The sequence below is a fragment of the Oncorhynchus kisutch genome, linkage group LG24, assembly GCF_002021735.2.
Source record: "Oncorhynchus kisutch isolate 150728-3 linkage group LG24, Okis_V2, whole genome shotgun sequence".
Taxonomy (NCBI): Eukaryota; Metazoa; Chordata; class Actinopteri; order Salmoniformes; family Salmonidae; genus Oncorhynchus; species Oncorhynchus kisutch.
Genome location: NC_034197.2, coordinates 42,158,215 through 42,181,575, shown reverse-complemented (window position 1 = coordinate 42,181,575; position 23,361 = coordinate 42,158,215). Strand labels below are relative to the sequence as shown.

Below are 23,361 nucleotides of genomic sequence, written 5' to 3'. Positions count from 1 at the left end.
CGCCAAGTCTTTGTGAGATGCAGAGTAGGTGAACAGATGATCTCCGCATGTGTGGTTCCCACCGTGAAGCAAGGAGGTGTTTTTTAAATTTAAATTTGACCTTTATTTAACCAGGCAAGTCAGTTAAGAACAAATTCTTATTTTCAATGACGGCCTAGGAACAGTGGGTTAACTGCCTGTTCAGGGGCAGAACGACAGTACCTTGTCAGCTCGGGGGTTTGAACTTGCAACCTTCCGGTTCCTAGTCCAACTCTCTAACCACTAGGCTACCCTGCCGGGTGCTTTGCTGGTGACACTGTCAGTGATTTATTTAGAATTGAAGGCATGGCAACCACAGCATTCTGCAGCGATACGCCATCCCATCTGGTTTGCGCTTAGTGGGACTATCATTTGTTTTTTAACAGGACAATGACCCAACACACCTCCAGGCTGTGTGATTGAGTGCTGCATCAAATGACCTGACCTCCACAATCACCTGACTTCAACCCAATTGAGATGAGTGAAGTAAAAGCAGCCAACAAGTGCTCAGCATATGTGGGAACTCCTTCAAGACTGTTGAAAAATAATTCCTCATGAAGCCGGTTGAGAGAATGTCAAGTGTCACTCCCTGACCTGTTTCACCTGTCTTTATGCTTGTCTCCACCCCCCTCCAGGTGTCACCCATCTTCCCCTTTACAGTAACCTATAGCATGGGCCTCATTCAATAGTGACCTCATCATATAGTAACCTATAGCATGGACCTCATTCAATAGTGACCTCATCATATAGTAACCGATAGCATGGACCTCATTCAATAGTGACCTCATCATACAGTAACCTATAGCATGGGCCTCATTCAATAGTGACCTCAACATACAGTAATCTATAGCATGGGCCTCATTCAATAGTGACCTCAACATACAGTAACCTATAGCATGAACCTCACATTCAGTAGTGATCTCAACAGATAGAGGTTGCCTGTCACAAGAGAGAGGGAGAGAGGGGCTGTGGGAGAGCGAGATGGAGAGAGAATCAATCAAAAAACAATTAGGCAACAACAAATTCAATCCCTTCTAGACAATTTCCTGGACAAAATGTTTCACTGTGAAGGTGTAAACTTGGCAGTAGAAAACCTAAACAGTATATTTGACCTCTCAGCTTCCCTATCAAATCTAAACATTTCAAGCAGACAACCTAAGAAAATTAACAACAATGACAAATGGTTTGATGAAGAATGCAAAACATAAAAACCTAAGAAATAAATTGAGAAACCTGTCCAACCAAAAACACAGAGACCCAGAAAACCTACACCTTTACTATGGTGAATCACTAAAACAATACAGAAATACACTACGGAAAAAGAAGGAACAGCACGTCGGAAGTCAGTTCAATATAATTGAAGAATCCATAGACTCTAACCACTTCTGGGAAAATTGGAAAACACTAAACAAACAACAACACAAAGAATTATCTATCCAAAATGGAGATGTATGGATAAACCACTTCTCTAGTCTTTGTGGCTCTATAACAAAGAACAAACAGCATCAAACATATACATTATCAAATACAAATATTAGAATCAACTATGAAAGACGACCAGAACCCACTGGATTATCCAATTAAAAAATTATAATTCGTAAAAATCCAAATAACTTCACAGATCTTCATTGTAAAGGGTTTAAACACTGTTTTCCAATGCTTGTTCAAGGAACCATAAACAATTAATGAACATGCACCTGTGGAACGGTCGATTAAAACACTAACAGCTTACAGACGGTAGGCAATTAAGGTCACAGTTATGAAAACTTAGGACACTAAAGAGGCCTTTCTACTGACTCTGATAAACACCAAAAGAAAGATGCCAAGGGTCCCTGCTCATCTGCGTGCCTTGGGCATGCTGCAAGGAGGCATGAGGACAGCAGCGGATGTGGCCAGGGCAATAAATTGCAATGTCCGTACTGTGAGATGCATAACAACTGCCCAAGTTACACCAGGAACACATAATCCCTCAATCAGTACTCAGACTGTCCGCAATAAACTGAGAGAGGCTGGATTGAGGGCTTGTAGGCCTGTTGTAAGGCAGGTCCTCACCAGACACCACTGGCAACATCGTCACCTATGGTCGCAAACCCACCGTCGCCGGATCAGACAGGACTGGCAAAGAGTGATGGTCTGGGGCGGTGTGTCACAGCATCATCGGACTGAGCTTGTTGTCATTGCAGACAATCTCAACGCTGTGCATTACAGGGACGACATCCTCCTCCCTCATGTGGTACTCTTCCTGCAGACTCAAATACCAGCAACAGTGTGTGAAAACCTTGTGAAGACTTACAGAAAACGTTTGACCTCTGTCATTGCCAACAAAGGGTATATAACAAAGTATTGAGAAACTTTTGTTATTGACCAAATACTTATTTTCCACCATAATTTGCAAAAAAACTCATTAAAAATCCTACAATGTGACTTTCTGTATTTTCTTCTCTCATTTTGTCTGTCATAGTTGAAGTGTACCTATGATGAAAATTACAGGCCTCTCATCTTTTTAAGTGGGAGAACTTGCACAATTGGTGGCTGACTAAATACTTTTTTGCCCCACTGTATATGTTACCTGCAAGAGAGAGGGGGTTAACATGTTACCTGCAAGAGAGAGGGGATTAAAATGTTACCTGCCAGAGAGAGGGGGTTAACATGTTACCTGCCAGAGAGAGGGGGTTAAAATGTTACCTGCTAAATGGGCTGAATACTTCACCACAAGGACAGGGCCAGTCTGAATATATCCACTGATCCCTAATCCGACTACAGTAATTAAGCATCTAGTCTTGCAGCTCTTTAGACTTAAGTCAGCTTGTGCCTCTGTGTGTCTGTAAGACAGATATTTGACAGGCTGATCTGATCCCACTCTGCATTCACAGGTATGGAAATAACCTGCTAGTGCTGAAATAAGCAGAGCTCCACAAACACCACAGAGCTCCACAAACACCACAGAGCTCCAAACACCACAGAGCTCCACAAACACCACAGAGCTCCACAAACACCACAGAGCTCCACAAACACCACAGAGCTCCACAAACAACAGAGCTCCACAAACAACACAGAGCTCCACAAACAACACAGAGCTCCACAAACACCACAGAGCTCCAAACACCACAGAGCTCCACAAACAACACAGAGCTCCGCAGACACCAGCACCACACACTCATATTCCTGAGCAGGACGCTAGACCGAGAAACGGGCTCATTACTGCACATTGTAGCAAAACAAATGTGCAAAGGGAAACAAGCGTTTCTTATTGGACAAGTCTAGATATTAGGCCACCTCCCCGTTTTCACCGTCTAGCAAACAGTTTTGGTCCGTTTCCTACATCATGAACCCGGGTCTCGGCTGAGGAGAGATGGCTCTGTACCGTTACATTACGGTAGGACTACCTCATAATGATCTCTACAGCATTTAGTAATTCATAGATGTTCATTACAGTTAGTTTTCATCAATGATGAGGTCAACAGAAGACTTTTAGGAGAACCTAGTAAGTGTCATGGAAAGGAGCTGAGAAGTAATGGATAACAAGGCAGGTGTATTGGCTAGCGGTTTGTTCCTCTTTGTGGGTTTTCTTCTTCTCCTCCACAGCAAACTTTCAGTTGATCCAGTGGGACGTGATGGGAAATGTACATCAACTTCTGGAAAGTATCTCTCTAGTTCTCCCAAATTGTTTATATGGAGAGTGTGTTCTCAGGCATTAAAATTGGCTTCCTCTTTCAGGCTACCCCCAGAAAACATTGTCATGACGATAGAACTTTAAAATGGGTCTTTCATGTGCATAAGGGGGGTGTGTTCAGCTGGACAAGTTGTAGAACAAACATGTTTTACAACAAGGAATCATGGTCTGCTCTATTCATGACATCTGTATTTGTAACGTTAAAAACAACGTTTGGCTAGTGAACTGATCGTGTTGATAAGCCCAGTGCTAACAAGAACTCACCAGGACCCCTCCCCCAGTCTCTTTCCACACTCCTTACATCCGTTTTTAATTCAAATTGACACAAGTTCCCATTGGGAGGACAAAATGTTAACAATACAAAATAAATCACTTGCATGACAAAACTTTTCAAACCAGTCGATAGTTTGTCAGGAGGCTCTTTTGCTCCAGTAGTCTGAACTACATTTTATAATTGTTTTAACAGAAAGGAGAAAAAGTAGCAAACTCGATTTGGATATCAGGCTACTTCTCCGCTAACCTTTTAGTAAAGGGCAAGCAGAGAAGAAAAAGAGAAACGGTCCTCAAACCTCTCATTCTATATCTTCTAGCAGATCCTCCTGTTTCTCTCATTTGTTTCTGGAAGAACCAAAACAGAACTAAGAATCTGTGTATTTTATTCATACAGTACCAGTCAAAAGATTGAACACTCCTACTCATTCAAGGGTTTTTAACCAAATTAACAAGGCACACCTGTTAATTGAAATGCATTCCAGGTGACTACCTCATGAAGCTGGTTGAGAGAATGCCAAGAGTGTGCAAAAGCTGTCAAGGCAACGGGTGGCTACTTTGAAGAATCTAAAAAAAAATAATTAAAAACTATTTTGATTTGTTACTACATGATTCCATATTCGTCAACTTCAGAGTTTTGAGTGGTACTGAATATGTAAGACTGTAGATTCAGAAGAGAGTGAAACAACGGCTTGTTCTATATACAGCAAGTATGTATCCAAATGTTACCTCATTCCCTTTATAGTGCACTACAGGGAATAGGGTGGCATTTGGGACTTATACTAAGAGTGTATAAACCCTCGAAATACAGCAAGTGTATAAAACGAACAGTAAAATGATCATTTGTGGCACAGAGGGGCAAAGAAAGGCACCCCCAAAATTAAGTTTTTTTTTTTAGTAAGATAGCGCTTCAACTAATGAACAGCAAACCAAAATGTTGTTTTAAGAGCAAGTGTTCAACTTCGGCCTGGTCCCAGAACAGTTTGTGCTCTTGCCAACCTGTTGTCAAACCAAACATGACATTCCATAAGAGGTTGAGGCAAGTGAACAGAACCAGAAAAGGCACCCAGGCTAGTGTGATTTAATATTTAAAAAAAAAAGGATATTAAATCAAAATGGCAAAATATTTTCTACAGATTTATGAGTTAAATGTAAAAAGAAATATATAAAAAAAACAGTCTGCAGTTGTAACAAAATTAGGTCCAGGTTTATTTCTTCATCCAGGTCAGCTCTTCTACTAGCAAATCCAGAATCTCTTCTCCTCAACAGAACTGGGGAGGAGGGAGACAAAGTGGTAAAGATTTGACTTGCAATGATCATGGCATGTGGTTGATTTACTTTAGTTCAATACACTGATTGCAAGTCACTGAGTAAGAGTGTCTGTTAAAACAACTCAAATATGGAGGGTACAGGACAACAACAAACGTGTCTGGTAGGTGTGTTGTATTATATTGGATGTGAGAGAATGTATAACATCATTAGAAGAAGTCGGCATGGTTACCACCACAGTAGCACCAGTAAAGTCAGCAGTGCTTGACAATGTCTGCTGCCATCTTGTGGTGACACTGTGGTACTGCAGGAGTACTGAGCAGCCAAGCCATTAAAAGCACCATGTTCCCCCTTACCTTCTAGCCCATATTTACATCTCACAACCAAGTCAGGGTTAGGTAACCTCTGATCAAGCAAACCACTGGTCTCTACCCTTATACACATGGCTGTAGATCTGACAGGACTGGACAAGTGGGAGCACTATGGTGCAATTCTCCACCTCACCAAATCAGAAAGGTGAACCAGCATACTACTTACACCGTTCAAATCATTTAAGATCTACAGAAATACATAGAAGCTAGGGAGCCGGGGGCCCACCAAGCTAGGGAGGCGGGGGCCCACCAAGCTAGGGAGGCGGGGGCCCACCAAGCTAGGGAGGCGGGGGCCCACCAAGCTAGGGAGCGGGGGCCCACCAAGCTAGGGAGCGGGGGCCCACCAAGCTAGGGAGCGGGGGCCCACCAAGCTAGGGAGCGGGGGCCCACCAAGCTAGGGAGCGGGGGCCCACCAAGCTAGGGAGCGGGGGCCCACCAAGCTAGGGAGCGGTGGCCCACCAAGCTAGGGAGCGGGGGCCCACCAAGCTAGGGAGCGGGGGCCCACCAAGCTAGGGAGCGGGGGCCCACCAAGCTAGGGAGCGGGGGCCCACCAAGCTAGGGAGCGGGGGCCCACCAAGCTAGGGAGCGGGGGCCCACCAAGCTAGGGAGCGGGGCCCACCAAGCTAGGAAGCGGGACATCAAACCTGGGCTCAAGGTAGTCCAATGTAGTTGCTAACTATTTTCTTTGATATTCAAATTAAGCATAGATAAAAAACTAATTATCCCAGGAATGTACCAGACAGTGGGTACACAGCCTACCTTCCAGCGGTTTCCACAGCCGTTGCACAGTACAAAGGTGGTCATGGGCTCATCAGCACTGCGCGTCTGCACCTACAACACACAGGGAGAGACAGCATGTACAGTTGAAGTCAGAAGTTTACATACACCTTGGCCAAATACATTTAAACTCAGTTTCACACAATTACTGACATTTAATCCTAGTAAAAATTCCCTGTCTTAGGTCAGTTAGAATCACCACCTCATTTTAAGAATGTGAAATGTCAGAATAATAGTAGAGGGAATGATTTATTTCAGCTTTTATTTCTTTCATCACATTCCCAGTGGGTCAGAAGTTTACATATACTCAATTAGTATTTGGTAGCATTGCCTTGAAATTGTTTAACTTGGGTCAAACGTTTCGGGTAGCCTTCCACAAGCTTCCCACAATAAGTTGGGTGAATTTTGACCCATTCCTCCTGACAGAGCTGGTGTAACTGGATCAGGTTTGTAGGCCTCCTTGCTCGCACAAATTTTCTATGGGATTGAGATCAGGGCTTTGTGATGGCCACTCCAATACCTTGACTTTGTTGTCCTTAAGCCATTTTGCCACAACTTTGGAAGTATGCTTGGGGTCATTGTCCATTTGGAAGACCCATTTACGACCAAGCTTTCACTTCCTGACTGATGTCTTGAGATGTTGATTCAATATATCCATATAACTTTCCATCCTCATGATGCCATCTTTTTTTGTGAAGTGCACCAGTCCCTCCTGCAGCAAAACACCCCCACAACATGATGCTGCCACCCCCGTGCTTCACGGTTGGGATGGTGATCTTCTGCTTACAAGCCTCCCCCTTTTCCTCCAAACATAACAATGGTCATTATGGCCAAACAGTTATATTTTTGTTTCATCAGACCAGAGGACATTTCTCCAAAAAGTACAATCTTTGTCCCCATGTGCAGTTGCAAAAAGTAGTCTGGCTTTTTTAATGGTGGTTTTGGAGAAGTGGCTTCTTCCTTGCTGAGCGGCATTTCAGGTTATGTCGATATAGGACTCGTTTTACTGTGGATAGAGATACTTTTGTACCTGTTTCCTCCAGCATCTTCACAAGGTCCTTTGCTGTTGTTCTGGGATCGATTTGTACTTTTCGCACCAAAGTACATTCATATCTAGGAGACAGAACCACATCTCCTTCCTGAACGGTATGACCGCTGCATGGTCCCATGGTGTTTATACTTGCGTACTATTGTTTTTACAGATGAACGTGGTTCCACAGGTGTTTGGAAATTGCTCCCAAGGACGAACCAGACTTATGGAGGTCTACAATGTTTTTTCTGAGGTCTTGGCTTATTCCTTTAGATTTTCCCATGATGTCAAGCAAAGAGGCACTGAGTTTGAAGGTAGGCCTTGAAATAAATCCACAGGTACACCTCCAATTGACTCAACGGATGTCAATATGCCTACCAGAGGCTTCTAAAGCTATGACATACATTTCTAGAATTTTCCAAGTTGTTTAAAGGCACAGTCAACTTAGTGTATGTAAACTTCTGACCCACTGGAATTGTGATACAGTGAATTACAAGTGAAATAATCTGTCTGTAAACAATTGTTGGAAAAATTACTTGCGTCATGCATAAAGTAGTTGTCCTAACAGACTTGCCAAAACTATAGTTTTGTTATCAAGAAATTTGTGGAGTGGTTGAAAACTAGTTTTAATGACTCCAACCTAAGATTATGTAAACTTCCGACTTCAACTGTATTTACACAAGCCACACACAGGAGCTCTCTCTGTGTCTCTCTGTGTCTCTCTGTGTGTAGAATCAACACATTCTGCTCTAACCTGCAGAAGCGTGTTCTTTTCTCTGATTTTACCCCAGGGGGAAACTACACTGAACTGACAACATGTGATTTTACCCCAGGGGGAAACTACACTGAACTGACAACATGCGATTTTACCCCAGGGGGAAACTACACTGAGCTGACTACATGTGATTTTACCCCAGGGGGAAACTACACTGAACTGACTACCTGTGATTTTACCCCAGGGGGAAACTACACTGAACTGACTACCTGTGATTTTACCCCAGGGGGAAACTACACTGAACTGACTACCTGTGATTTTACCCCAGGGGGAAACTACACTGAACTGACTACCTGTGATTTTACCCCAGGTGGAAACTACACTGAGCTGACTAGAGTTCACTATGTCGGTACCTGTGTGTAGAGGTCTAGTTCACTATGTCGGTGCCTGTGTGTAGAGGTCCAGTTCACTATGTCGGTGCCTGTGTGTAGAGGTCTAGTTCACTATGTCGGTGCCTGTGTGTAGAGGTCTAGTTCACTATGTCGGTGCCTGTGTGTAGAGGTCTAGTTCACTATGTCGGTACCTGTGTGTAGGTGCAGTTCTTGCCCCTGCATTTGCCACATTGAAACATGTCAGTCTCGGTCCCGCCCACTTTAGACAGCTGGTGCTCTCTGATGGCGTCTTTGGTCAAAGCCTTCCTCATCTCTTTCAGCTCCGCGCTCGCCATCTCCTGGTTGGTACACACAGAGAATTGACCTTACAGAATCGTCTCAGTGTCAGATGTGAAGCGCGTGAATGCTATTAAAAAATTTTTTTTAAGAGTATTTCAACTGTATGGAGTTCACGGTCAAAACATGAAACACACAGACCCCCCCCCCCCCCGCATTGTACCTCAGCAGCCATGCTAGAGATGCCCCCCCCCCCACATCGTACCTCAGCAGCCATGTTAGCGATGCCCCCCCCCCCCCCCCCCCATCGTACCTCAGCAGCCATGCTAGCGATGCCCCCCCCCATCGTACCTCAGCAGCCATGCTAGCGATGCCCCCCCCCATCGTACCTCAGCAGCCATGCTAGCGATGCCCCCCCCATCGTACCTCAGCGGCCATGCTAGCGATGCCCCCCCCCCATCGTACCTCAGCGGCCATGCTAGCGATGCCCCCCCCCATCGTACCTCAGCGGCCATGCTAGCGATGCCGCCCCCCCCCCCCCCCATCGTACCTCAGCGGCCATGTTAGCGATGCCCCCCCCCCCCCCATCGTACCTCAGCAGCCATGTTAGCGATGCCCCCCCATCGTACCTCAGCAGCCATGTTAGCGATGCCCACCCCATCGTACCTCAGCAGCCATGCTAGCGATGCCCCCCCCATCGTACGTCAGCAGCCATGCTAGCGATGCCCCCCCCCCCCCATCGTACCTCAGCAGCCATGCTAGCGATGCCCCCCCCCCCCCCATCGTACCTCAGCAGCCATGCTAGCGATGCCCCCCCCCCCCCCCCATCGTACCTCAGCAGCCATGCTAGCGATGCCCCCCCCGCATCGTACCTCAGCAGCCATGCTAGCGATGCCCCCCCCCGCATCGTACCTCAGCAGCCATGCTAGCGATGCCCCCCCCGCATCGTACCTCAGCAGCCATGCTAGCGATGCCCCCCCCGCATCGTACCTCAGCAGCCATGCTAGCGATGCCCCCCCCGCATCGTACCTCAGCAGCCATGCTAGCGATGCCCCCCCCGCATCGTACCTCAGCAGCCATGCTAGCGATGCCCCCCCCGCATCGTACCTCAGCAGCCATGCTAGCGATGCCCCCCCCCCCCCATCGTACCTCAGCAGCCATGCTAGCGATGCCCCCCCCCCCCCATCGTACCTCAGCAGCCATGCTAGCGATGCCCCCCCCCCCCCCCCATCGTACCTCAGCAGCCATGCTAGCGATGCCCCCCCCCCCCCCCCATCGTACCTCAGCAGCCATGCTAGCGATGCTCCCCCCGCATCGTACCTCAGCAGCCATGCTAGCGATGCCCCCCCCGCATCGTACCTCAGCAGCCATGCTAGCGATGCCCCCCCCCCCCCCCCCATCGTACCTCAGCAGCCATGCTAGCGATGCCCCCCCCCCCCATCGTACCTCAGCAGCCATGCTAGCGATGCGGTCAGCAGAGATGTTTCCAGCGAGGACGTTGCGTCGGAGGTCTGGGTTCTTCTGGTCCTTCAGGTTGGAGATACGGCTCCTCAGTCTGGACTTGTACTTCTGGTCTGTAGACTTAAACTCCTGGTAGATACGTGAAGCAGGGAGAGTGAAGGAGAACGACACTGCACGCACACACACACCGTAAGACAGTCTTAGACATGCAGAGTCCTATAAAAATGATCCAGAAACCTTGATTACCACACATCTGTCTGGTCCTCATCACCAGACACTGACAGAGACAAGCGGACAGGCGAAAGGATATAGTCCTCAATCTGAGCAGCCAAGTTGTCAGTGTCTGCTCCAATGGTCTTGTGGTCATCTGACATACGAAAACAGAGTGGTCATTCGTTTTTTTAAATTTATTTTTAAACAAAAATTACACATCCAAATAATGTACTTAAAAAAATTAAATGTCCCTCCAGCCACCCCATATCTTAGATCCCTCCTTATGATTGGGCTCCGTCTCACCCAGAGATGTATAATACTAGAGTTGCTGAAGTCATCAACCTATACAGCTGTAGAATGTGCCGATAATGGCGGCCATCTTTGTAGGGTCTGTCTCACCGTCGGTCTGCAGGGCAGCCACCAGCAGCTCTCGGCACTTGGTGCGTACGCTGTCAGTGGTGACGGGGGCTTGGGGGAAGGAGGTGAACTTTGGAGAGGTGGGGGTCGTAGGGGTGGTGGGGGTCGTAGGGGGCTCAGGCAGTTTCTTGCTGGGGTAGACAAGAAGAGAATGTTACATCATGTTAGGAGTGACCCTGATCCATTTATTCCAAAACAGTAACATAAGTGTGTTTATTTTTCTCTTCGATTTATTATGGATCCCCATTAGTTCCTGTCAAGACAACAGCTACTCTTCCTGGGGTTTATTATGGATCCCCATTAGTTCCTGTCAAGACAACAGCTACTCTTCCTGGGGTTTATTATGGATCCCCATTAGTTCCTGCCAAGGCAGCAGCTACTCTTCCTGGGGTTTATTATGGATCCCCATTAGTTCCTGTCAAGACAACAGCTACTCTTCCTGGGGTTTATTATGGATCCCCATTAGTTCCTGTCAAGGCAGCAGCTACTCTTCCTGGGTTTTATTATGGATCCCCATTAGTTCCTGCCAAGGCAGCAGCTACTCTTCCTGGGGTTTATTATGGATCCCCATTAGTTCCTGTCAAGGCAGCAGCTACTCTTCCTGGGGTTTATTATGGATCCCCATTAGTTCCTGCCAAGGCAGCAGCTACTCTTCCTGGTGTTTATTATGGATCCTCATTAGTTCCTGCCAAGGCAGCAGCTACTCTTCCTGGGGTTTATTATGGATCCTCATTAGTTCTGTCTGAAGACCATCCATATTGGATTTCTATTTGCCGTTTCACCTTTCGATTCTATACTCGAAGCGGTTTAGTCACCTCAACTTCCACATTGTTTATTACAATATTTAGTTGATGTTTAAGGTATAGTGAATGATTTGTCCCGAATACAATGCTTTTAGTTAGAAAAATTTAGGCCTAACTTATTCCTTGCCACCCATTCTGAAACTAACTGCAGCTCTTTGTTAAGTGTTGCAGTCATTTCAGTCGCTGTAGGAGCTGACGTGTTGAGTCATCAGCATACATAGACATACTGGATTTAGTCATTAGTAAGTGTTGTTAGTTAAGATTTTAAAAACAGGCCTAGACACCTGCCCTGGGGGGGTATAATGACAATTACAACAATACTGAATGAACACTTAAATTTACTATAATACAAAATATAATAAAAATCGATTTAGTCTCAAATAAATAATGAAACATGCTCAATTTGGTTTAAATAATGCAAAGGTGTTGGAGGAGAAAGTAAAAGTGCAATATGTGCCATGTAAAAAAGCTAATATTTAAGTTCCTTGCTCAGAACAAATGAAAGCTGGTGGTTCAATATTCCCAGTTCTTCAATTTTCCCCAGTTAAGAAGTTTTAGGTTGTAGTTATTATAGGAATTATGCCGTGTCGACCATCTCTCTATACCATTTGTATTTCATATACCTTTGACTATTGGATGTTCTAATACACTAACTTGTTGCCGCTACCCATCCCGGTAGCAGGATAATGATCATCAGCAACCGCTGAATAGCATAGCGCCACAGTCAAATAATATTACAAAAAAATATTCATGAAATCACAAGTGCAATATAGGAAAACACAGCTTAGCCTTTTGTTAATCCACCTGTCGTCTCAGATTTAGAAATGATGCTTTATAGCGAAAGCAATCCAAGCGTTTGTGTAAGTTTATCGATAGCATTATGTACACTAAGCATCAAGTAGCTAGGTCACAAAAAAATCAGAAAAGCAATAAAAAAAAAATGGTTTACCTTTGATGATCTTCGGATGTTTTCACTCACGAGACTCCCAATTACACAACAAATGTTCCTTTTTTCCTTTTGTTCCATAAAGATTATTTTTATACCCAAAATACAGACGTTTGTTTGTTGCGTTATGTTCAGAAATCCACAGGAAAGAGCGGTCACGACAACGCAGATATTCCAAATAATATCCATGATGATGTCGACAGAAACATGTCAAACGTTTTTTATAATCAATCTTCATGTTGTTTTTAAAATATATATTCGATAATATATCAACCGAGTGTGTAGGTTTTTCCACTAACACTAACAGTGACTGGGGGGGCAGTATTGAGTATCTTGGATGAATAAGGTGCCCAGAGTAAACTGCCTGCTACTCTGTCCCAGATGCAAATATATGCATATTGTTTGTGATATTGGATAGAAAACACTCAGAAGTGTCTAAAACTGTTTAAATGATGTCTGTGTATAATAGAAATCATATGGCAGGTGAAAACCTGAGAAAAATCCAATCAGGAAGTGGGAAATCTTTGTAGTTTTTCAACTCTTTGCCATTCCAATATACAGTGTAAATGGGGTCATATTGCACTTCCTAAGGCTTCCACTAGATGGCAACAGTCTTTAGAACTTTGTTTCGGGCTTCTACTATGAAGGAGTTAGCTCTCGTTCCATTGCTATTCTACAGACAATGGAATTCTCCGGTTGGAACATTATTGAACATTTATGATAAAAACATCCTAAAGATTGATTCTATACTTCGTAGAATCTTGTCCAACTACCTGTAATATAACTTGTTGAACTTTTCGTCTGACGTTCGGCTGGACCGGCACGAGCGTTTGGATTTGTTTACCAACAAAAGAAGCTATTTGGACATAAATGATTAACTTTATCGAACAAAATCAAACATTTATTGTGGAACTGGGATTCCTGGGAGTGCAATCTGAGGTAGGTGAGTGAATATTTATATTGCTATTTCTAAGTATTGTTGACTACACAATATGGCGGATATCGTTTTGGCTAGTTTGTTGTCTGAACGCTGTACTCAGATTAATCACATGGTTTGCTTTTTCCATCGTTTTTAAAAATGTATTTATTGTTTTTTAATCGGACACAGCGGTCGCATTAAGGAGAAGTACATCTCTCCTTCCATGTAATAACACTTGTATTTTCATCAACATTTATGAGTATTTCTGTAAATTGACGTGGCTCTCTGCACAATTGCTGCATGTTTTAGAACTAGTGAATGTAACACGCCAACGTAAAATTTGACTTTTGGATATAAATATACACATTATCGAACAAAACATACATGTCATGTGTAACGGCAGGGTAGCCTAGTGGTTAGAGTGGCAGGGTAGCCTAGTGGTTAGAGTGGCAGGGTAGCCTGGTGGTTAGAGTGGCAGGGTAGCCTAGTGGTTAGAGTGGCAGGGTAGCCTAGTGGTTAGAGTGGCAGGGTAGCCTAGTGGTTAGAGTGGCAGGGTAGCCTAGTGGTTAGAGTGGCAGGGTAGCCTAGTGGTTAGAGTGGCAGGGTAGCCTAGTGGTTAGAGTGGCAGGGTAGCCTAGTGGTTAGAGTGGCAGGGTAGCCTAGTGGTTAGAGTGGCAGGGTAGCCTAGTGGTTAGAGTGGCAGGGTAGCCTAGTGGTTAGAGTGGCAGGGTAGCCTAGTGGTTAGAGTGGCAGGGTAGCCTAGTGGTTAGAGTGGCAGGGTAGCCTAGTGGTTAGAGTGGCAGGGTAGCCTAGTGGTTAGAGTGGCAGGGTAGCCTAGTGGTTAGAGTGGCAGGGTAGCCTAGTGGTTAGAGTGGCAGGGTAGCCTAGTGGTTAGAGTGGCAGGGTAGCCAAGTGGTTAGAGTGGCAGGGTAGCCAAGTGGTTAGAGTGGAGGGTAGCCTAGTGGTTAGAGTGGAGGGTAGCCTAGTGGTTAGAGTGGAGGGTAGCCTAGTGGTTAGAGTGGAGGGTAGCCTAGTGGTTAGAGGCAGGGTAGCCTAGTGGTTAGAGCGTTGGACTAGTAACCGTTCAAACCCCCAACCCCCCGTTCTGCCCCCTGAACAGGCAGTTAACCCACTGTTCCTAGGCCGTCATTGAAAATAAGAATTTGTTCTTAACTGACTTGCCTGGTTAAATAAAAGGTCCTATGAGTGTCATCTGTGATTCATTTTCTCCCTCTCTATTTGATCTATTTTAATTATGGCATTTCTGTTGTTTTGAATTTGGCGCCCTGCAATTTCACTGGCTGTTGTCGTGGTGGGACGCTACCGTCCCACTTGTACCAGAGAGGTTAAAAACATAGGTGTCCATGTATGCTGATGACTCTAGTTTTATGTGGTGTGTCGTGGTGGGACGCTAGCAGAGGTTTTATATGGTCAAATCCGGAAAATGTTCCAAATGAGAGAAAACATTTTTTTATTCTTTCAGTGAAATATGGATTTGTTCCCTATTTTATCTAACGGGTGGCAACCCTAAGTCTAAATAATGCTGTAGCCTTCAATGTTATGTCATAATTATGTAAAGTTCTGGCAAATTAGTTCACAACGAGCCAGACGGCCCAAACTGTTGCAATATACCCTGACTCTGCGTGCAATGAATGCAAGAGAAGTGACACAATTTCCCTAGTTAATATTGACTTGCTAACATGAATTTCTTTTAACTAAATATGCAGGTTTAAAAATATATACTTCTGTACATTGATTTTAAGAAAGGCATTGATGTTTATGGTTTGGTACGTTCATACAACAGGAAATACAAATAGAGTGGGATACCTCTGCGCCCACAGGGGCTAACCGCGTCACAGGCTGTTTGTGGAAAACCCTGCCAGTTTGATACGGATCACTACCAGCTAGGCTAGTAGCTAGCTTAGAAAACCAACTTCAGACGTTTTGGTCTGGCAGGATCCCGTGACAGATAGTAGAGGTCACAGTAACTCAGGATAACCGCGTTGCGGGATCCAAATTGAAACGTACATAAAATCAAACTCTGCAAGGAAACGGCATCACAACTTGGCAAAAAACAGAGGTCACTCATTCAGCGTTAAACATATATGTTATGCTTTGATGGCATGTGGAGAGAGGTAGCCCTTGTGTTCACCTGTCAAGTCATATTTGATGTGTGAGTGAGTGAGTCAAACCCATGTCTTTTGGGCTCAAGATAGATTACGCATCACCCAAGAGTAGTTCATTGAACTGCCTCTGGTACATGGACTACACATTAGCCTGCTGAGCTAAACGCCTAGACATTAGTTCAGGGAGCTCACACAAGTCTTCAAGAGGTCAGACAAGGTTATTCACTGAACTACCTCTGGTATAGGACTGACACGACGTCTCACCTCTGGTCGCTGGATCCAGGACTGTCCTTGGACGTTGATGACCTCAGAGGAGAGCCCTCCCTCCTCTTCTCCTCCGCAGCCTTCCCCTCAGCACCATCTGTAGAGAGAACATATCAGCGGTATGAACAAGACAGCGGTACGAGGCAGACCTGCAGGTCAGACAAGACAGCGGTACGAGGCAGACCTGCAGGTCAGACAAGACAGTGGTACGAGGCAGACCTGCAGGTCAGACAAGACAGCGGTACGAGGCAGACCTGTAGCAGACAAGACAGCGGTACGAGGCAGACCTGTAGCAGACATACCCAGTAGTTTCTTCCAGGACTTGATGAGTGACTTGGCCAGAGTCTGGACCTCTTCCTCTGAACTCTGCTTCCTCACCGCGTTCACCGACATGCCGATCCTGGTGGACTAACAGACAGCATCTTAGCTTTAATCATTACGGCCAGCGATTGTTTGGGAATTTTTACCTCATTTACTGCATTTTTACATTTCATATTAAAAAACTATTTGGAACGTCCATTAATGATCACTATCTGGTTTACAGGGCTGTGGAACGTCCCATTAATGATCACTATCTGGTTTACAGGGCTGTGGAACGTCCCATTAATGATCACTATCTGGTTTACAGGGCTGTGGAACGTCCCATTAATGATCACTATCTGGTTTACAGGGCTGTGGAACGTCCCATTAATGATCACTATCTGGTTTACAGGGCTGTGGAACGTCCCATTAATGATCACTATCGGGTTTACAGGGCTGTGGAACGTCCCATTAATGATCACTATCTGGTTTACAGGGCTGTGGAACGTCCCATTAATGATCACTATCTGGTTTACAGGGCTGTGGAACGTCCCTTAATGATCACTATCTGGTTTACAGGGCTGTGGAACGTCCATTAATGATCACTATCTGGTTTACAGGGCTGTGGAACGTCCATTAATGATCACTATCTGGTTTACAGGGCTGTGGAACGTCCATTAATGATCACTATATGGTTTACAGGGCTGTGGAACGTCCCATTAATGATCACTATCTGGTTTACAGGGCTGTGGAACGTCCCATTAATGATCACTATCGGGTTTACAGGGCTGTGGAACGTCCCATTAATGATCACTATCTGGTTTACAGGGCTGTGGAACGTCCATTAATGATCACTATATGGTTTACAGGGCTGTGGAACGTCCCATTAATGATCACTATCTGGTTTACAGGGCTGTGGAACGTCCCATTAATGATCACTATCTGGTTTACAGGGCTGTGGAACGTCCCATTAATGATCACTATCTGGTTTACAGGGCTGTGGAACGTCCCATTAATGATCACTATCTGGTTTACAGGGCTGTGGAACGGCCCATTAATGATCACTATCTGGTTTACAGGGCTGTGGAACGTCCCATTAATGATCACTATCTGGTTTACAGGGCTGTGGAACGGCCCATTAATGATCACTATCTGGTTTACAGGGCTGTGGAACGTCCCATTAATGATCACTATCTGGTTTACAGGGCTGTGGAACGTCCCATTAATGATCACTATCTGGTTTACAGGGCTGTGGAACGTCCCATTAATGATCACTATCTGGTTTACAGGGCTGTGGAACGTCCCTTAATGATCACTATCTGGTTTACAGGGCTGTGGAACGTCCCATTAATGATCACTATCGGGTTTACAGGGCTGTGGAACGTCCCTTAATGATCACTATCTGGTTTACAGGGCTGTGGAACGTCCCTTAATGATCACTATCTGGTTTACAGGGCTGTGGAACGTCCCATTAATGATCACTATCTGGTTTACAGGGCTGTGGAACGTCCCATTAATGATCACTATCTGGTTTACAGGGCTGTGGAACGTCTCATTAATGATCACTATCTGGTTTACAGGGCTGTGGAACGTCCCTTAATGATCACTATCTGGTTTACAGGGTTGTGGAACGTCCCATTAATGATCACTATCTGGTTTACAGGGCTGTGGAACGTCCCTTAATGATCACTATCTGGTTTACAGGGCTGTGGAACGTCCCATTAATGATCACTATCTGGTTTACAGGGCTGTGGAACGTCCCATTAATGATCACTATCGGGTTTACAGGGCTGTGGAACGTCCCATTAATGATCACTATCTGGTTTACAGGGCTGTGGAACGTCCCATTAATGATCACTATCGGGTTTACAGGGCTGTGGAACGTCACATTAATGATCACTATCGGGTTTACAGGGCTGTGGAACGTCACATTAATGATCACTATCGGGTTTACAGGGCTGTGGAACGTCACATTAATGATCACTATCGGGTTTACAGGGCTGTGGAACAGATGTATAATACACACTATCAAGTCACAACAAGACTGACTTCAAACGCTGACATCCATAGGCGGAGCACGAATTCAGTTTCTGGGAAGCACTTTTTTTCACAATAAAATTGCTGCTTTAAAAAAAAAATTAAAAGGGTTGCGTGCATCTAGTTAAGTTTCATTAGTCGTACGGGATAAGCACATAATAACATCGCCCAATGAAATGCTTCCTTGCAGGTTCCTTCTGGACAACAATACGAAATAATATAAGATAACAAACAAAGTTAATGTAATTATTTTCTTTAGCATCAGTATAATACAGGAAGGTACAATTTATAACCTAATATTTACACGTGTTTTAGGGAAGGTGGGGAAGGGGGGGGGGGCAGTGTATAAACTGAGCAGTATAATACAGGAAGGTACAATTTATAACCTAATATTTACACGTGTTTTAGGGAAGGTGGGCAGTGTATAAACTGAGCAGTATAATACAGGAAGGTACAATTTATAACCTAATATTTACACGTGTTTTAGGGAAGGTGGGCAGTGTATAAACTGAGCAGTATAATACAGGAAGGTACAATTTATAACCTAATAGTTACGTGTTTTAGGGAAGGTGGGCAGTGTATAAACTGAGCAGTATAATACAGGAAGGTACAATTTATAGCCTAATATTTACACGTGTTTTAGGGAAGGTGGGCAGTGTATAAACTGAGCAGTATAATACAGGAAGGTACAATTTATAGCCTAATATTTACACGTGTTTAGGGAAGGTGGGGATGAGGAGGGGGGCAGTGTATAAACTGACCAGTATCATAAGAGTCTGGGAGCAGCATTTGTGATGTGAGTGTGTGTGGGTGTGTGGATATGTGCCAAGTTGTGGGAGGGATATTATTTTTTTTATCAAAGCAGGTGTTCAGTCCAGTTGAAGTGTTCAGCAGTCTGATGATTTGTAGACAGAAACGGTCTCTGAGCCCGTTGGTATCGGACCAACAAATAGTAGCCTGCTGACACTGACAAACAGAGATCAATGAAAACCACCTCATCTTAAAATGCAACCCTCTAATTTATGGAAAACAACATATGTTTCCAGTGGTACTGATCCAATAACACTGAATATGTTCACTCACCAGGGATATTCATTTATTATTTATTTAACAAGGCAAGTCAGTTAAAGAACAAATTCTTATTTTCAAAGACTTGCCTAGGAACAGTGGGTTAACTGCCTTGTTCAGGGGCAGAACGACAGATTTGTACCATGTCAGCTCGGGGGAGTTGAACTTGCAACCTTTTGGTTAACTAGCCCAACGCTCTAACCACTAGGCTACCCTGTCGCCCCAATATGGCCGATGCTCTCAGCTGGTGTCAATTCAGAGTTGAAAATTAAAGAGAGATCGACTAGTCTTTTCATCATCTTCTCAGCAATAGCCATTTGAGTTTTATAGATTTTTTTGCCTGTTTTTCCTATGATTGTATTTTGGAATACAGGATAGGACTAGACCTGTTGAACTGCTTTTCACCGACAGCTGCAACTAAATCAGTAGGCTATTTGCAACTCACTGCCCAAATTTCACACGCCGCATGGTCCTAAAGCCAGCCAAGTTAAGTGAACAGCCATTGCATTTATTTATTTATTTTTTAAAGGGGAGGGTTGGAATAACCGAATGTACTTTTTTTGTAGCCTACTTTACATCTTGAGCTATGCTCTGACCCTCCCCAACTGACATCGATCCTGGACTGACACATTGTATTGTATAAACTATGGTCAATACTATACTATTTTCCCTCAGGTGGTACAGAAAGAGAGGCCTACAGGGTCTACCTGTAGAGTCTCCAGAGACATCTTCATGCTCTTCAGTTCCCTCAGCAGATATATGGCACCATCCTGTGAAGAAAGGAGACAGCTAAAATTATTGACACCTGTTGAATTGAATGGATGTTGTATACAAATCTATTTTTAGTTACCAAACATTATGCATGTGTTAATTATCCCAACAAAATAATAGTGGGCTAGAATCTAGATGATAAGACACATCAAAACTGGATTGTGTTGGCCTATAGTGATATGGGAAAGAATGTGGGCACAGCACAGAGGCCTTAATGGTCAGTTGTAATGGCTGGTCATCCGTGTGGCATATGGATTTAGGGAGTTTATCTCCAGATTAAATATTTCGGTTCCGCCTCCGGGCAAGGGTCAACAGAAGAGGTGGAAATGTCGACAAATGTAATTATCTACGCTGAAGTTGAATCTACACAGATATCAAAACGATCCCAGTTGATAAACCTGAGTAGCCATGCTTGGACTTAACTAGGAGAACGGAGGGGCGGAACCTGCTTTTCGTGTCAATGGCGTGGACACCCGTTCATAACAAAAACACAGCGTGAATGCAACAATGTTTCAATATGTTGCCATTACAACCTACGCTGACACATAGTAGTAGTGAAGTGCAACAATTCACTTTCACGTCAAGTCGACAGCGCAATCAACTAGTTATTTATTTTTGTTTTAAAGTTCAGAACCCCTGAAAAACAAATAACCAACATTTCTGTAGCTTGCCAGAATGTTCGATGTCTTACAAAGAGGCATCACACGACCACCACAACACCCCTGCTCTGCCAAGCCTACCTGACTTCTGCCACCGAGCAAACTCAAACTTACCGTGTTTTTCTTGTGCACCATTTTGTCCAGCGTTTTAGCAATGCGTTCGACCTCCTGCTCTTTCGCCATTTTGACTTGTATTTTTTATTTTTTTTTGCAGCTGCTCTTCTCTCACCGCTACGGATGAACCTCCATTTATGTTGAAAAACCTCGTCTCTTTCCCTTCCCCTACTGTGTCCCCAACGCATCCACTTCTTTCCCTACGGCGCAAGTGTGGCTTTGCTTGTCTGTTAAAGGCGAGAGAGGTTGGGATTTGTAGTTTGTGGACTACAGAAAATCTGCTGTTTGACGCTTGTTCATTTCTCGAATATTTCACCCAACCGTTACCTCACCAAATGCTGTCCAAACGTGTGCAAACATCTGTCTAATCACGTTATATTAGTTGGATAGTTGTGATTTTTTTTAATAAACAGCATGAAACTGTAATCCGTTGAACTCACCTCCCTGACCTCGATAAATAACACCTTTCTTTCATCAGCCAGTAGGTGTCGCTGTTTCCATTCTTTTGGGGTTTAACTAGAGGCGGGCCAACCTTAAAATAGTAGGTTGAAAAAGAAACGTCTAGTGGATTATTTTCCAAAGACATTAAGTAGTACAGTATGAAGATAGACAAACGGATTTTCCAATGATAAAAAGAAATCGCCGATCGCGCTTGTAGATGACGTCATTTTGACGTTGGATAGCTAAACACCTCGTCCGGTATAACTGCGCATGTGCATGCCGTCAAATCAAAGGCATTCATTCCTTCGATATAAAGTAGTTTTTTTTTCCCTTAATATAAAAAACGTGTCAATTTGTTACTTTCACGAGGTCTGAGTAATACAATGTTTAACTACGTATGATATTGGCTCGAATCTAGGTTGTGCCTTTAGATGTGAGAAGAAGAAAACATCTACTTAATTAAGGAAGAATCTTTTCACTTGTCTCATTCACTGGTTTGGCAATCTCGCCTCTGGATTTAGAAACTCTGCCATTCTTTCTTTTTGGGGGGCCCTGACGAGAGAGAAAAAAACTTTCGAGGGAGGTTATCATCTGCACTGTTCATCCAATCCCGTAAACGTGCAAAAATAGTTAAAATGGAGTTTCGCCAGGCTTTGCCTCTTCCACTCTGATGTCACCTTTGTTAACCCAGAGAGGAAGAGGCGAAGCGAGAGGATTTACTCCGTCCAAAATTTTGTCCGAGTGAGACAAGCCCGTTTGTTTGTAAGGAGGTCTATGAGAGAGTGTCGAAATACGTCAGGCTTATTTGATCAAATATACGTTTTGTAATGTTTAGGCTGTTACAAATGTAATATATAATATATAAGTGGATGAACGCGGTATTCCGGCAACTTTGAGAAAAACGATTTAGTTGTGGTTTTTGTGCACATACTGCCCTCTCATTGGCTAGAATGGCATTCCTTCAATCATTGAGGACATGTATTTCCATTGTCAAGCAGTATATCTTGTCAATATAATAAATAATCTGTGGTTAACGTCCGAAAGTGTAAAAGGCGTCATTGTCTCTTTCAATTTCCCCTGAAAACCGGATGTACATTTTATAGATTATATTGACCATATTCTCTAGTGGCCGTTTTAACAATGAAAATAAATGTCTTCAAAAATGGAAGACAGCAGAGAGGAGGCAAGATCAGGTGGGACCATTCTAGCCAATGAGAGGGCGGATATGGGTGTGGGGCGCAACGGTGTCCACTAGTTACCACAGCCACAAAGTCACAATTGGCTCTAGCTTAAAAAAATATTATAAAAATGGTTTTTAGTCTTAATTTCAGGTTATTATTAGGCATACAGTTAGCAGTGTGATTAAGGCTAGTCTTAAATGTATATAAATTGTAGGAAAGGGGGTGGGGGGGGTTGACTTTGTGGCTGTGGTAACTAGGGACGATCAGGCACAACTCCCGAAAAAAGTGTTTTTTTCTCAAAAAATTACCGAGATGTCACGTGTCCTACTTATTACGGTACACTCAATCATTACAGCACTTATATTCATTGCAGCACTTAGACACTTCAAAGAATCTACACGTAGAAAATAAGTAATTACATGCATTGTTAACCAATTTCGACACTCATGACCTCCATATAAAAACTCCTTAAAAAAAGACTAGAAAAACCTTCTAGTGCATCAACTGGTACAACGCTTCCAGTGTGAAGTAAATATTGAGGTTTCGCAACCTAATATAAACTCAGCAAAAAAAGAAACCTCCCCTTTTTCAGGACCCTGTCTTTCAAAGATAATTCGTAAAAATCCAAATAACTTCACAGATCTTCCTTGAAAAGGGTTTAAACACTGTTTCCCATTGCTTGTTCAATGAACCATAAACAATTAATGAACATGCACCTGTGGAACGGTCGCTAAGACACTAACAGCTTACAGACGGAAGGCAATTAAGGTCACAGTTATGAAAACTTAGGACACTAAAGAGAACTTTCTACTGACTCTGAAAAACACCAAAAGAAAGATGTCCAGGGTCC

At 44.0% G+C, this 23,361-nt stretch overlaps 1 protein-coding gene across 1 annotated transcript; it reads right to left on the bottom strand.

The window, feature by feature from the left end:
• Nucleotides 1-3,967: 3,967 nt before the first annotated feature.
• On the bottom strand, nt 3,968-21,377 carry LOC109884455 (transcription elongation factor A protein 2-like). The gene is made up of 10 exons (XM_031803841.1): nt 20,890-21,377; nt 20,053-20,115; nt 16,243-16,348; nt 15,941-16,037; nt 10,865-11,013; nt 10,563-10,619; nt 10,238-10,392; nt 8,707-8,853; nt 6,361-6,432; nt 3,968-5,232 (listed from the first exon to the last, which is right to left on the bottom strand). The coding sequence occupies exons 1-10, from the start codon at nt 20,956-20,958 to the stop codon at nt 5,224-5,226; spliced, it is 924 nt and encodes a 307-aa protein (XP_031659701.1). The 5' UTR covers nt 20,959-21,377; the 3' UTR covers nt 3,968-5,223.
• Between the last annotated feature and the right edge of the window lie 1,984 nt (nt 21,378-23,361).

Coding starts and splice junctions, on each gene's coding strand:
- LOC109884455 (XM_031803841.1), bottom strand. CDS start 20,958: ATGGCGAAAGAGCAGGAGGTCGAACGCATTGCTAAAACGCTGGACAAA. Junction 10,620..10,864: donor GGCTGCCCTGCAGACCGACG/GTGAGACAGACC, acceptor TTCGTATGTCAG/ATGACCACAAGACCATTGGA. Junction 6,433..8,706: donor AGAACTGCACCTACACACAG/GTACCGACATAG, acceptor TGTGTGTTGTAG/GTGCAGACGCGCAGTGCTGA.